We start from the raw sequence: 14,894 nt of genomic DNA, 5'->3' as shown, positions 1-14,894 counted from the left end.
GTACCCCAATTTTGTTAAAAATCTCCATGCAAGTGTACTGAGCGATAAAGAAGTGATATTATTGTTTGTATTGTGATGCCATCAGGATCTTTAAATCTCAACCTGAAAAAGTCAGGCGGACTTTTTCAAGTTTTGTCCTTTTGTCCTTTAATGGTCTGCTTATGCGCATTACAGCCTGACAGTGATTTTTCTACAAATAATATGCGACAGGGTCACTAGACATATTTTATTATTTTTCAATAATTCTAGAGGCTCTAAGATTTTTCTGTTTCGTTTTGTAATTTTGTGTTCAGGAATTTTCCGGTTTAATTTCGTGAGCCTATGCATCGCTCCGGAATTTTTCTTCGTGTGCGCTTTTAATACCACGTTTCATTGCAAGTGTTTGTGGTGACCTTTCGGTAGATCGTTTTAATCTTATAATCTAGTGTTATCACATAAAATATAATTAGGGAGCTGCGTACTTAGCGCAGGAAATCCTTGCTGCAGCGTTTTATTACTTTGCAAGGAAATGGTTTTTATGGTTTGGCAGCGCTGTTTTAAAGTCGTTTCTTACGTGAGAAACTGCCGTTCCCTTCTTTTGCTCTAATAAAAATAGGACCACTATTCGTAGTTTCCATACGTTTTTAGGTTCTTGGGTTTTTAAAGTTAAACTAGTTAAAGCCAGTCACCCTATCCTCATGAGGTCAAAGTTGGTAACTCGATAGCAAGAATGGTCTTCCGCTGTTACCGCAATCGTATTTTGCCATACGTGATCGAAAATAACTTCAATGTCAACAGGATGTTTAAGACCTTTTTAGCTAGCTGGTCACGTGGTTTGAAATGGGTAAACAGAACATTCAAGATGGCGGATTCGGTTGTAGTGTTCGAGTCGCACTGGCCAAAATACTTAAAAAACGTCCATAAAGTATCTTCAATTACTATTGCAAAGCAACCTAACAGGCTGTGGAGAAAAGGAGACTGCGGAAAAAAGGATATAAATGCTTTACAGAAAATTACATACACAATGTTTTTGTGAAAGAAGACAATCATGGATCGTGTTTCGTAAAGGTCTGCTGCTTCCGGAGCCAAAAGAAAAGCCGAGATTCCCTCTCAATAAATTTGAAATTGAAAAGTGACAAGAGAAGAGGAACTGTTACAGAAGCAAAATGTTCTTAATTTTGTTAAGCTGGGTAAGTTCTTACAACCACGCGCGCTAGACAAGAGAATAAATGATGATACAAGATATTCTGTCTCAGTTGTGCAATGTGTTTTTACTACTATAGTGTTGTTATGTTAGCCTAGCTATTAAAGGACCCACTCGTATTCTATTAATTGAGAAGATTATGAGTGGTGCTTTCAATTGTATATCTCATCCAAAAATTGAGTTACTTGCTTGAACCTACCTTGCTAACTAGTAACTGCCTTGTGATTTCATGCCTGGAGTAATAAACTGGCTACAGAAAAACCTGTTTGTGTTATATGGTCTATTCATCTGTATTGCTAACTTTTACAATCATTTGGTGGTGAAAGTTTTTTAATTTGTATACTCTCTTCTTGTAGAAGTGGAGGGTACTTCAATCATGTTTTGCTGGGCCTTTTGTATTTGCTGAACCACTGGTGTTTTTTTTAAGGATCAAGTACATTTTAGTAAATAAAACCTGCACTAGTGTTCCTCATGAATGGCATAAACGAAGAGGGGATAGCATTAACCCTGAGCCAGCCATGAAATCTGTATTAAGAAAAGCTTCCTCTGACTTGGCTGACACACTTAAACTACATCCAGTCACTAGCAAACTTTATGATTCCTGAGAAAAGGACCCTACTGCCTAAATTAACATGACATGACAACAACAATAACAACCATTTTATTTTGCCAAAATAAATAGAAATAATAATAGCATAAAATAAATTTACTAAAATAGGCAAAAACCTACACAGAATAGAAATACACTAATCAAGCTGAGTAGTTACAAGGTTGTACATGACAGTCAGACAGATTCCCCCCCCCTCCCCCCCCCCAAAAAAACAAAAACAACAATAGTTTTGTCCCTCAAAAGACGGAACTATGAGGCAAATTTTTACTTGTAAAAATATTCTCAAAGTAGAAATGTTATACACAGATGGTTCCTGAACAGCTGTTACACTCATCAGTTAAAATGGGATTCATGAGGTTTGAAAGTAAGCAACAAACTGTCCAGACTTGATTGATGGTACCCAATGAACTTATTGGTAGTACAAGTCGGGTATTTTAATAGTTTTAAAAAGCTAAAGAAATGTCTCACTTTCTTATGACCTCCTTTGCATTAAACTAGGGTTGTTTTTCAGGAAGGGAGGGACGTTCAGTTGAATTTCTACTTTCTTTACTCTTCTTCAATATCAAAGCCTTAATCTGCCACGATACTGTCACCAGCAGCTTAGATACTTCTTTATTTCCTGAAAGTACCTCAAGAAATCCATTCCTTGTGAGAATTTGTTTATCAGATATTTAAACTCAGGGTTTGTACGGGTCCTGGGAGACAACTGGTCCTGGAATGTTTTGAAAATCTGTTAAACTCGAGTAACAACTGAATTCTTAGAACTTGCATCATAAGAAATGTATGGAAGACAATAAGGAGAAATAATATTGAGATCTTTAAGGAGTGAAAGGGTTAATGTGAATTTAAGAGTCCTGGACAGATCAATCTGAGTCCTGGAAAAGTCCTAGAAAATTGTTTTTGAAAAGGTTATGAACCCTGTAAATCTGTGTTCAGCTGTGAAACAAACATAATACCTCCCTTTAAATCAACTCCCACAAGAGATTTCATAGTATTCAGTGATGGATTTGTAATTTGAGTAACTTTGTGATTGAACTGATACAAGTGAAATGGGCACTGGATTTTTAATTTAGTGCAATCTATGATTATAATATTATAATACCGGTACAAAGAAAACACTTTTAGAAAATCTGTGCTCGCAGATTTTCTTGAGTAGGTCTCGAAAAGCAGTTAGATCGAATTAGCCTTCACCCTCTGAAGCCGTTTCAGTTAGCTTTACGTCAAGGACAGCATTTAGCTCTTCTATCTGTTTTTTTTTTCTTCTCTGGAAGCGACCGCTCAGGAGCTATTTTCGTCCAGCTGCAAACTGCTGGGCAAGCGAATTGGTTTCAGTCCTCTTGAACTTGTGTCAAAGCACACAAAATTCTCTTGTTGGAAATGCTCCAAACAAACTTTGGTATAAGCTTGTACCTTGAAATCGTTTTTAGGGTCACTTCTAATTCTTGAAATTCATACATTAAAGCGACAATGTAACAAGCTTGAGTAAATGAATGTTTCAAGTTCATCAATAATGTTGCCGTAAATCGTAGACAAAGCGTAGTTGGAATCGTATTTTAGCGATTAAATTTTTCCAACCTTGACGAGTTTTTTATCGCTGGGAAAACTATGGAAAGATATATCTTCGTTAGTAGAGATAGTAAAGCAGTTATACACACGGGAGTATAAATACTCCATATCGAAATCCACAAAACTGCTTTGTTTGTTTACCCATTTCAGACCACGTGATTAATGTATGACGTATCAAGCTAAAAAGGTCTGATCTCATTAACACAAATGTCTGACTCTGCTCGCGTCGAGGATCATCGATCATGCCAAAATTTTTCTTCTGTTGTGTTTTCTTCTCGCTGTTTTCTGTGATAATCGAGGCCAACTCAGGTAAGATTCTGAAGATTGTCTTTTCGCTAAAAACGCGCGCTAAAAACTACACAGACGCCTGCTACGCAGGCTAGTCTTTAGTGGCTTGATGCCCGGGCTTGATGACAGATCAAACGAAACTTGTGTATAATTGAGGACGGCGTCGATGGGCGACAAATGCAGGCTGCAGATCGATCTACGGACGTGCGCGCGAGTTAGCCTAAACAACGCCTCAGTTCACAATTAGCTCTCAATAATGGTAATGATATTTTTTTCTAAAAAGAAGGTAAAATTTGCGTTGTTGCACCACCAGCATCCGAGAACGATTTAAGGTTTCCGCATGCATGGGGTCAAGACGCAGGGACATGTCGCAGCGACATGAAGGAGCGACCAAACTATGTGTTGTTCACAAAGAGAGGACATTTAGCAGGGACGTGTAGCGGGGACATGTAGCAGCGACAAAATCTCAATGTGTACACACGCAAGAAAATGTAGCGGGGGCATGTCGCAGCAACATGTCCCCTCGTGTGTGCTGATGATTTTTGGCGCGTGCAACACGAATTCTTGCAACATTTTGTCCCTGCAGCATGTTGCACGCAGTCCAACGAGTTGAAATCCGTGCAACATGTCGCAGGAACAAAACTTCCGCAAAATCGTCCCTGCTACATGTCCCCTCAGTGTGAACAACACATGATTTTGTCGCTACTAAATGTTGCTGCAACATGTCCCCAAGTGTGCGGAGACCTTAAAGCTTTGGCGGAATTGTCGACTCTCAACAATTTTCCTTTATTTTCGACAGCTAATTTTAACTGAGTATCTTTTTTAAACCCCTTGAAAGTATTTTGTTTTTGTTTTGAATTTCGATGCGAGCGATTTAAAAAGTTATTCTGCGGGTTTTGTACGTATCTTACAAACAAAAAGCGGTGGAGAGACTAAGAGTGGAAACCATAAGGATTTTAGGTGAACTGGAGTAGATTTAGACCAATATGAAAGATAATAAAAACGAAAGAAAATCAAAAATTAGAAGCTAAAATTTTGGTCAAATTCCCCGCTATGTTGGCAGTTTAGGCGGTCAAATGCCCCACTAGTTGGGGCTTCACAGAGCGTCTATTTCCTAACACTTTTCATATTTTAAAGAGGCCTTCCAAGGCGGGGTAGCCGTGTCGCAATGTCGCATGCTTCTGAGGACCGTTGTCGCCTAGTAACCAACGGCTGTAAATGTCGCTGTCGTTTTATCGCAGTGTTGACACCGATGCTTCAAGTTTTCCCTGTTAGCTTTTGCAGCCTCTTAAATAACGGAAGGATGGTTATGATTGGCTTACTGTTTTATTTTAAGTTCGATTTTTTGCCGCATCTCAGTTGGCAGTTTGTGTCATCGGCTCAAACATCGCTGAGTTCTCTTTTCACGAGAAACTGTTTTGTCATAGGATCAGAGGGCCTTAGCCGCACTTTAATCAGGCTAGTACAAATTTATCAAGAGCAGCGAACCTGTGTGGGGGCAATTTTTAAAATCTAAGCTCTCCGAAATGCCATTTCGTGCACTCACTTCCATGCTATATTTAGGGTATATTTACTCACCATTTTCTAGCTATTATTGATAAATGCACAACTTCCAATCATGTCGCTGTCATTTTTTAGCGTTTATTGTGTTGCTGTCGCATTTCAATGCCGCAATCATGTCGCTTGTCGCTGTTTAGAAATTCCGCTGTCGCCAAGACTCGGGGCTGCGTCGCCCGGGGGGGGGGGGGGGTACTCCTTGAAATTTTTGATGGGGGTGTGTCGCCCGCATCTTCAAATCCAGACCCAATTTCAGACCAAAAAATTTCATTTTTCACACCCGTTTTCAGACCTGGACTCAAAAATCCATACCCGTTTTCAGACCTGACCTTGAAGTGAACGCTGAACGCTGAACGTAACAAGGATGAATAGGTAAAATTTAGCTGAAATGATATATCTTATCTATTTCTCTTTGTCTCACCAGTTACTCGCTCCGGTTGCTGGGAAGAAAAATAAGTTTATAAGCTTTCGTGAACGTTCTCCAGGTAACCACACCCAATTTCAGACCAAAATTTTCAAAATCTATACCCGTTTTCAGACCAAAACGGCTCAAAAACCATACCCTTTGGGGCGGCACATACCTATATACCTTATATGGGGGGAGTACCCCCCTCCCCGGGGCGTCGCTTGTCACTGTTACCCCTTGGAAGGCCTCTTTAAAGGCAAAATGATTTTAAACTACAACAAAATGACGAAAACATCGATGTTTACTTTCGCTCTGTGTAGCTTGTAATCGCTCTCTCTAGCTCTGCTAATTCGTTATCTGCGAAGGGTTTTGAAAATATCTTATTGATACCTACCCTGGGTTCGAGAGGGTTTTTTGTGTGGACTTTAAAGTCTACACATTGTTGTGATGCAGTTTTTTCCGATTGGGGGGTCACTTTCCGTGATAACTCGGGTTAGTGCTTTCGGAAGTTTTCGACAGTGATCGGAGAATCCGAAGTTACGGTGAGATGGGCAGCCAAGGCATTAAACCCAGAAATTCGATCAGTATCGAGTAAGTCGCACTTTATTCTTGAATCTAGAAGCCTTTTTTGACACATCTTTCGAAAAGCGTGTGGTGGCTGGAAAATATACATCAAGGAACAACTTCAAAGGCAGCGGTGGCGTAGATGAAAAGTGAAATATTTACACAGGGACGGCGGAGCAGTTTTCCAGGTGGGGGGGCTGACTAGTGACTTTAAGTGGGGGGGCTTAAAAGACTCTTCTCTTAATAAGTCTCTTTTTTTTTTCGGAAAAAGTGGGGGGGGGGGGCTAAAGCCCCCCAGCCCCCCCGGCTCCGCCGTCCCTGAATAACAATCGCGACGGCTGAAATCTGCATATCTAATGAGCTGAACAACTGCGGTCGTAGGTCACGTTTTTTTTTTTCACACTTTTGACTCACTTTCCGCAGTGTTTGTTTTTCTGTGCGGCTTGAGCATTTTTGATTCGCATATTAAAACGAATCAAATGTCTGGTTATTTATTTATTTCAGCTTTGCCACATACAATGAATGCACAACGAGTTCCATCAAAACAAGTTCGCTGCCCGGGGGGGGTACTCCAAAAAGTTTTGTACGGGGAGGCTCCGCCCCAAGTTCTAACCCCTTACCCTTTTATATACCATTTTTGACAGAAATTGTACCCCTTTCGTATACCTTTAACTGAAAAAAGGTACCCCTTTCATATACCTAAGAGACATGGCGTGGACTTAAAATAGGACGTTTTCTTGTCATTTTTATGTAGCGCTTAATAAATTAAAATAATACAGCCATGAATTGCGTATGTTTAAAATATATTAATTAAAGGCCCTTTTAAATAGCCAAATGACATATTTCCATACCCTTTCATATACTTAAACGCGTGAAATCCCTACCCTTTTATATACCTGAAGCCTGAAAAAGGTACCCCTTTCGGGCGGAGCCTCCCCGTATAGGCCATTATAGGGAGTACCCCCCCCCCCCGGGGTTCGCTGATCATGTTGTTTTACTTGTCTTGAACTCCGGGATATAATTCACTCGCTCCATTTCTCTCAAGTAGTATATTTAACAAAAGACCGATGTCGAATTCAGAACTGAACTAAAACATTGTCATGAAAAGAATAAAAATAACATCGAACCGTAGAATATGCATATATCCAAACCGTGCGACAAAATAATTTAATTGTCGGTTCAAATAACGTCCTTCGCCGCCTCTCAAAACACCGACTCCAAGTGAATATTTCGTAAACAGAAAAATGTATTTCTCCACCTTTCTACGCAAGCTAGTATCCTATCTTGCTAGCGGTAAGGAAAGGCTTTTGGTCTAATAACTGCTGTTCTTGGAGGATTCTAGGTTTTTATTTGCATGAAAAAAAGGCACTTGTCGTGAACGATGTGACAAAGGGTCACACGACGCTCCTTCACATTGCGTGACATCCCAAGCGGCAATGGTAACGTGTGTTTCTTGAAGCGCAGTACATAAGACAAGTAATAGTACACTTTGTTCTTCCAACAGTCTTGTAAAAAATAAATTGATTGATAAGTTCTTTGTTTTTTCGTCTTGTATCTCTAATTACTCGATTCGATCGAAACTTGAAGTTGTTGAATGCTACAGTAACTCATTGATTAATTCATAATGTCAACTTTTATTCAAATGAAAGTCCACACATGTTCGCATAGCGGACTCACTTTTACTGTTATTTTTTTAAGCGATGACGTAGTCAAGCTTTATGCCGGAGCCCTTGGATCGGTTCTGTCGTTCTCGTTCGAACAACCGAATAGGACTGGGAACTACAGGGAGAACAAAGATTAAGTTTAGCACAACAAGAAATCGCCGCGAAAAACACAAAGCAAAATACTCCTGGGAAGTTAAAAAGGACTAATAAAAGATATGAACGAAAGAGACAAATTATATTTGACAAATTCTATTAGATTCAGTAAACAGACATATGTACAACTGACCTGTGTAAACGAGAATAATGCGCCAGATAGAAGAAATATGTTGCTTTTGTTTCGGGGTTACTGCCCCTTCTTCTGTGGAATAAATTGAAAAGACAACTTAAACTCTTGCATTCATTAAAGACTGCGTACCGCGTACCGCGTAGCCAGCGAAAAAGATAACTTCCAGTCTTGCATTTATTACTCACTGCGTAGCGTACCGCGTAGCCAGCGAAAAAGAAAACTTCCAGTCTTGTATTTATTTCTCACTGCGTACCGCGTACCGCGTAGCCAGCGAAAAAGATAACTTCCAGTCTTGTATTTATTTCTCACTGCGTACCGCGTACCGCGTAGCCACCGCTTTTCAGTAAAGGGCTCGATGTGGCGGGGTATTCTGCAGTTACTCCTGATTTTTCTCCACCGAAGAAGAGACAGAAACCCCGAAACGTATGGAACATATTTCTTTTATCTGTCGCCATGTTCACCATTTAAAATCAGCATATAAAATCACTGTTTATATACGCTACGCAGTCGCCCGAAATCATACAATGGGTCTGTGTGGCCCGATCAGAGACAGAACTTGACCTTGCATATCCGGTCGTTCGCGAAAGGTATCGTGTATCGTAGATTAGGGACGGACCATTAGAAAAGTGATAGGGGGGGTGGGGAATTTTCGGCTTGCACGAATTTTTTTTTCTGTCCATTTCTTGTGCAGGAATTTTTTTTTCGGGTGAAACCCTCTGCTCGAATTTTTTTTAGACAAATGTTTTTTTTTTTTTTTTCAGACAAATGCCATGTATTGCTACTTGCTACTGCTTAATAGTTAAAATATTTTAAAAATGCTGTTGTTCATTGATTTCATCCGTTAGGGACTGTCAATAAGTACTGAGAGGGGGGGAGGGGTGAGGGGGTCAAGGGGCGGTGCAATTGGAAAAGAAAAATATGTGACCCACCCCTTCCTTCTAGCTCAAAATTGACTTACCAAGCCCTGATCGAAGGTTGGAAATAAACATGATTCACCCCTTTCTACAAAAAATAGTTAATAAGGAAAAAGTCTTTTTGATTGTCTGTAATGGATTAGAGGTTTTTGAATTGACATCAGCTTTTAAAGTGCGATCTCAATCATACACCACCCTGTGTCCTATATCCATAATGGACACTGTGATTCTATGTACATCTTCTTTCGGTTCTTAACACACCAAAGCAGGATGAATTTCTCACTTCGTATAACAGATTTGTGTTTTTCACATATTTCTATGTAAAGTCCGTGGGAAAACTTAGACATAAACATATGCAAAAACTAAAACAAAACGTAATAGAAATTCAGTACTAATTACTGCAGAAAACATATTTGACAGGAATTGACAACAGAAACTACAACCACTGTACCATTCATCTGTTTGAGAAATGAGTTAACTAGTAAGCAATCTACGCAGGCTGGAGAGAGACGAGCTAAACGAATTTTATGATCAGAATCTATCTAGGGGGGTCTGGGGGCATGCTCCTCCAGAAAATGTTGAAATTTCTTATGCTCGGAAATGTTATTTTCAGCGTTCTCCACCATATATTTCGTCGAATAATTGATCTCATCAAGTGTTAAATGATAACAGGTATTTTCAGAGCTTATTAGAACCTTTCCTTCTGCACGAATTTTTTTTCTTTGCCTTCCCCTTTGCACGATTTTTTTTTCTTACCATTTTGGCTTGCATGAATTTTTTTTTGGTTTTTTCCCCACCCCCCCCCATCACTTTTCTAATGGTCCGTCCCTTAGATGTCACGCTATAAGGTAACGCAACTAGAATTAAACGCATAGCTTGAAGAAAGTTTTCATTTTTCTAACGAGGTGCAAAAAGGACAAAATCAATACAAATGGAAAAATGTATGGTGCAAAGATAATATAAGCAGTGACCGAAAAGTATCCGTAAAGCAAGGTAAACTTTGTAGGAGAGCGTTTCACTTGGGTCACAGTAGAAAGTGTCTGTTGTCCGTTATTAAATTAATGTAAGAGAAAATGTATGGACAAACAAAACTCTTCGTGTTAAGCAGGTGCCCTAAAGCGGTGTTCCACTGAACTTTAATTTACGTTAATTTTTGACAAATTTCCTAAAAATATTTAAAACCCTTTGTAAAACGTCATCGCTTCTGCATGCATTGCGTGCCATTTATTTGTGGTGACAAAGTGCGGCGAAACCGCGATCGTCGAGAGAGTACCAGAGGGGTAATTGATACCGAGAAGAAATTTGTCTTCTGACAACAAATCCATAGTTGAATGTTTTTCGATGACGGCAAAAAGGATACCATAACAAAAACCGAGGTGGAATCGTGGAATATAGCACGAGTACCGTGAACAATCGTAGTCGCAGTGAATGAACGGGTGACGAAATGCTTTAGCATGTGACCGCCGACTCTTGTTTCTTCGATGGTCAAATGCCCCACCTGGTGAGCGAAGTTTTGCGTTAAATTCCCGGCTATACGTTTAACGAGCGAAGAGAGAAGTATTAGTCCGGGACTTCCGTAGTACGCTTCTCAGCAAAGAATGTCCCCATTGCAAGTGCTAGTGCACGTTTTCAATGCCAATTTCAGACGCACGTAAATCGTGAATCCGTGAAGCCGCCGTGACCTCTGTAAATAACTAGTGTCGCGCCAGCGCGTATAACTTGAAATAAACGTGTTACCTTTTGAACAACTCCAGCGTAGTGAAATACACTGCCTGACTCAAGTATCCGATTTAGATTCTTCTATCAGATGTAAGTGCCTTTTCAAGAGAAAACAAAATGACAGAGTAAACAATAAGTTTAATATTTGCGTTATAAATCATGGCACAAACTAACGTACGCGTGAGTTATTCGAGTTAAAATAAAGTTTATTGCCCCCGCAGGGCTTTCGCCCAAAGGCGAAAGCCCGAGGAGGCATTCATTGTAGATTGCGCGTATATATAGAGAATGTACTTACAGTCAAAATATACTGTATTTATTGCCAACGAGACAGCCGAGCCAAGAGGTGAGGCTGTCGAGGCGGCAGAATCATAGAGCCGTGTGCGTATGAGTGTATAGGCAGAGAAAATCTTATGTTCTGCGTAAGGGACTTTTTTTTTTACCATATTTGGGTGTAAGTAAACCCCATATTTGGGTTGTATTGTTCTTCCTAACTGGTTCCCAGTCTCTCACTCATTGCTAGAGAGCAAATGACCAAAATGGCGTCCACGCGGCTCGCTGTTAAAATTTTCAATGTGGTCATTCATCCCTTTACCGATAAATACACACTTAGGGAACTAAAAATGGAAAGAGAATACCCTACAGAAAATTCGACCACCGAAAAAATGAACATCAAGGTCTTCAAAGCGATGAAATAATCTTTCGACTTTGGAGTCCTTTGATTTACGATCGAAGAGAGACATGAAAATCAAAAGCGGACTGTTTATTCAAATAGAGTTTTCTTGACTTATGAGAATGCTGAAGTTGGGTAAATGCTTCCTTTTAGTGTTGATTGTGTTTATAGTAATTTTTGACCGATGATTTATTCCAAATCAAATACCGTTTATATTTTATTTGGCACGCATTTTCGCTCCGCGTAGGAATAACATCAATTCAAAGCGACGCTCACTAAAATTACTGCATGCGAATACACACAAGAAAGTCAAAAGTTTTTTGCTTCTAACGGCAAATGTAATGTTTACTTGAATAAAAATTTTGTCCCCAAATAATCCTTGATTGTTCAAGTTAGCGTAGCAGACATCTGTGTACGTTTTTTAGTGTGTTTAAAAGAGTGCGCGATCGCGAGAATACGCGCGCTGGAAACTACGGCGCCTGCTACGCAGGCTATCAAGCCTGTGTCATTTATGAACACTTTTTTCGCATATTACCTAAAATACAATTTACCATAACAGTGGTCATTTCAAATATAGTTCTATCAAAAACCATTCAATATCTGTTCTTATAAACAAACATGAGTATTTCGCTCGTTGGCACTTACCGATAGGTACAACTAGTACCAGAAAAAATCTCGATTTGTTCGAAAAAGGTCGCAAGGAATGTAGGGTAATGATGACGTTTTACCGCAAAGCTTAATGATGACGTATAATCAGAAGATTCCCGAAGGAGTTATAGGTATTATGACGTTACAATAACAAAGGCGTGTTTTGGCATATGTCACACGTTGATTACTCCGATTTTTGGCTCACGCGTGTTTGCAGATTTGTTCGAGCGGTTTCTCTGCTTTGGTTGTGTTAGTGATATTTGAAGCAGTTGTTAGTAATACGTCGAAAGATTTCGAGCAATCGGTTTCATGTTCTTGGCTACGTGTGTTCCAAGAGCTGCTTCGAGCGTTAAGGTGGTTTGCTTTCGGGAGTTGCCTGTGTCGTATACATCTTACAACCACTAATAGACAAAAGCATGAACTTTGTCATGTAATACAAGGTAATTCGTTTCGCTAACAAACTGTCAGATTATTTGATCCAAAAAGTGGTTTGAATAAGGATCAAAAATTGTTTTTTTGAATCTTTGAATGTGCCATAGTTTGGAATTTTTAGTCTTTTTGAATCTTACGTGTTGTCACCACGAATAATGTGTTATGTGTTATTTCCGCTTGGTGTTATTTCCGCGCGCTAGGTAATTTAACTTGTGAATATTTTTCGGACGCAATGGTGTCACACAACAAGAAATTCCGCAACAAACAGACCAAACAATGTCTTGACGCACATAACACAGTACAAAAGAAGCCTAATTTTAAAGGCGACAAAAAGACTCCACCAATCATAGATTATTGCTGCAAAACAAATTATAAAACGGCGGAGGCAGCTTTATAGTGAGAACTATTGCTTATGTTATGTTATTGTTAGATTGTTATTATTGTTGACAACAATAATATGCGACAGGTCGCTACGACGAGTCGCCCGTGTGTACTGCTTAAAAAAAAGTCGCTGCGACAAGGTGTTTGTTCGGAGCACAAACAGCGAATTTGGAAGGGTAGGAATGTGAACTAGTTTTCCAATTCAATACGGCGAAAATACATGACGCTCTACGTAAATTTATAACTTGTCGCAGCAACTTGTCGCAGCGATTTGTCGCAGACGTGTACACACGCTGCGACAATGCTGCTATCGTTCATTTTGTCGCTGCGATGTGTCGCACGAATTCTGGTTTGAATTCGTGCGACACATCGCAGCGACAAAATTTTGTCGCAGCGACTGGTTTGTCGCAAGAATGTACCATGTCACACTAGGCGACACGTCGCTGCAACACGTCGCCGTTCGATTTGCCCTTAATTCATGCACTTTCGACTGTTTGGAACTATTTCGAACTTTTTGTTCACCTATAACACGACTGTGTACAACACTGAGAGTGTGGCCCGCTTGAGAAATTTACTTCAAGCGACTCAAGACTCGACTTGAGAATCAAAACTCGAAATCCTCGAATTTCGATGATCGAGTTTTGAGCGACTGCCATTACATTATCATTATGATTGAAATTGTATTGGATATTGTTGAAGCCTCAAATGTAATAAATGTCCCTAAATGTAATAAAGGTCCTAAGTGTAATAACTTTTGGTCCTAAATGTAATAAAGGTCCTAAGTGTAATAACTTTTGGTCCTAAATGTAATAAAGGTCCTAAGTGTAATAACTTTTGGTCCTAAATGTAATAAAGGTCCTAAGTGTAACAACTTTCGGCCCTAAATAAAATAAAGGTCTTCAGTGTTATTAAGGTTCGGCTAAACATGAAATCATGCACGGTGCTTCTCTTTATTAAAGCAAGGAGTTAAAAATGTATCTTAGGGATCCAGATTATGATGTACTTTAACAAACAGTTACCGCTTGCCTTAAAGAATGTGCCAAAATCTATTTTATTTTGCATGTCTTATTGGACATGGGCCAACGGCAGCAGACGCTTATACACATGTAGGTAACAACAGAAGTAGTTTACTCAAAATCCTCAATAGTGCAGAATGAACAATTGTGATGGTTGTTTGGGCTTGTAGCCCGCTAAAACGCTAAGCTCCTTACGCCCTAAGGCTAAAGGTGTAAACTTTCAATAGTCAATTAATTAATTAATTTATTTATTAATATCAATAATTATTAATTTTTCCTGAGTAAGGGGGGGGGGGGGTCCTGATCGTCTGTCCTTGGTAAAACGGGAAGTTTACCTACATTACTTTTTATATAAAGCGCACAAAGGTATATATCCAGCCTCCTCCTCAGGCGCTTCGCACTCGATTCCCGCTGCAATAACACAAGGCGAGCGCTAAACGCGAGTGACTGGTGACGAGCGCGAAGTGCGAGGGACCACGCAAAGGAGAAAGAAAGCGCCCATTTCCCCAAACAAGAGAGAGGCGTCTGGGTACGAGGCAGGTATATATCTGTTTCAGAAAGCAATATGCTCTCCTTGTGGAACAAAACACTTTATGCTAAATGCATGCGCAGATGAGTCTACTTTATATGCTGAGACACTTACAAACGTTGCATGTTTCTTCCTGCGGAAGTATTCCTGTAGACTCTGTGGCACCAACTTAAAACCGCAAAAAATTAAATTAAACTTGTTTGGAAAGAAGCTGAAGACTATCACGTTAACTGTTTTAACCTCAAACCAAAATCCAATCTACAGAAAGTTAACATAACAGGGACGTGTTTAGAAAAATTTGGTTTCTTAAGCCTGACGTCGTGTGCTTGTTAATGTAGAATTCTTGTAGACCTGTGCCGCCAGTAAAACCGTAGTTTAATTAAATTGAACTTGAAAGCGTCAGAGCGGTTTAAAAGAAAACAAAAGTCTAGTACGTTTGCACGAAAAATAAAAGTATCATA

The 14,894-nt window shown here is 39.7% G+C and overlaps 1 protein-coding gene across 1 annotated transcript in view; it reads left to right on the top strand.

Annotated features, from left to right (window-relative positions):
* Positions 1-3,552: 3,552 nt before the first annotated feature.
* LOC144655236 (fasciclin-2-like) overlaps positions 3,553-14,894 on the top strand; it is a 43,206-nt gene continuing 31,864 nt past the window's right edge. Inside the window, exon 1 of the mRNA XM_078515462.1 lies at positions 3,553-3,668. Within this exon, the coding sequence (XP_078371588.1) occupies positions 3,602-3,668 (67 nt within the window). The 5' untranslated portion in view covers positions 3,553-3,601. The remainder of the gene's footprint in view (positions 3,669-14,894) is intronic.

Source organism: Oculina patagonica, chromosome 1 (assembly GCF_052425735.1).
Source record: "Oculina patagonica isolate OP01 chromosome 1, crgOcupat, whole genome shotgun sequence".
Taxonomy (NCBI): Eukaryota; Metazoa; Cnidaria; class Anthozoa; order Scleractinia; family Oculinidae; genus Oculina; species Oculina patagonica.
The sequence above is the reverse complement of the archived record's forward strand: the minus strand, read 5'-3'. Positions and strand labels throughout refer to the sequence as shown.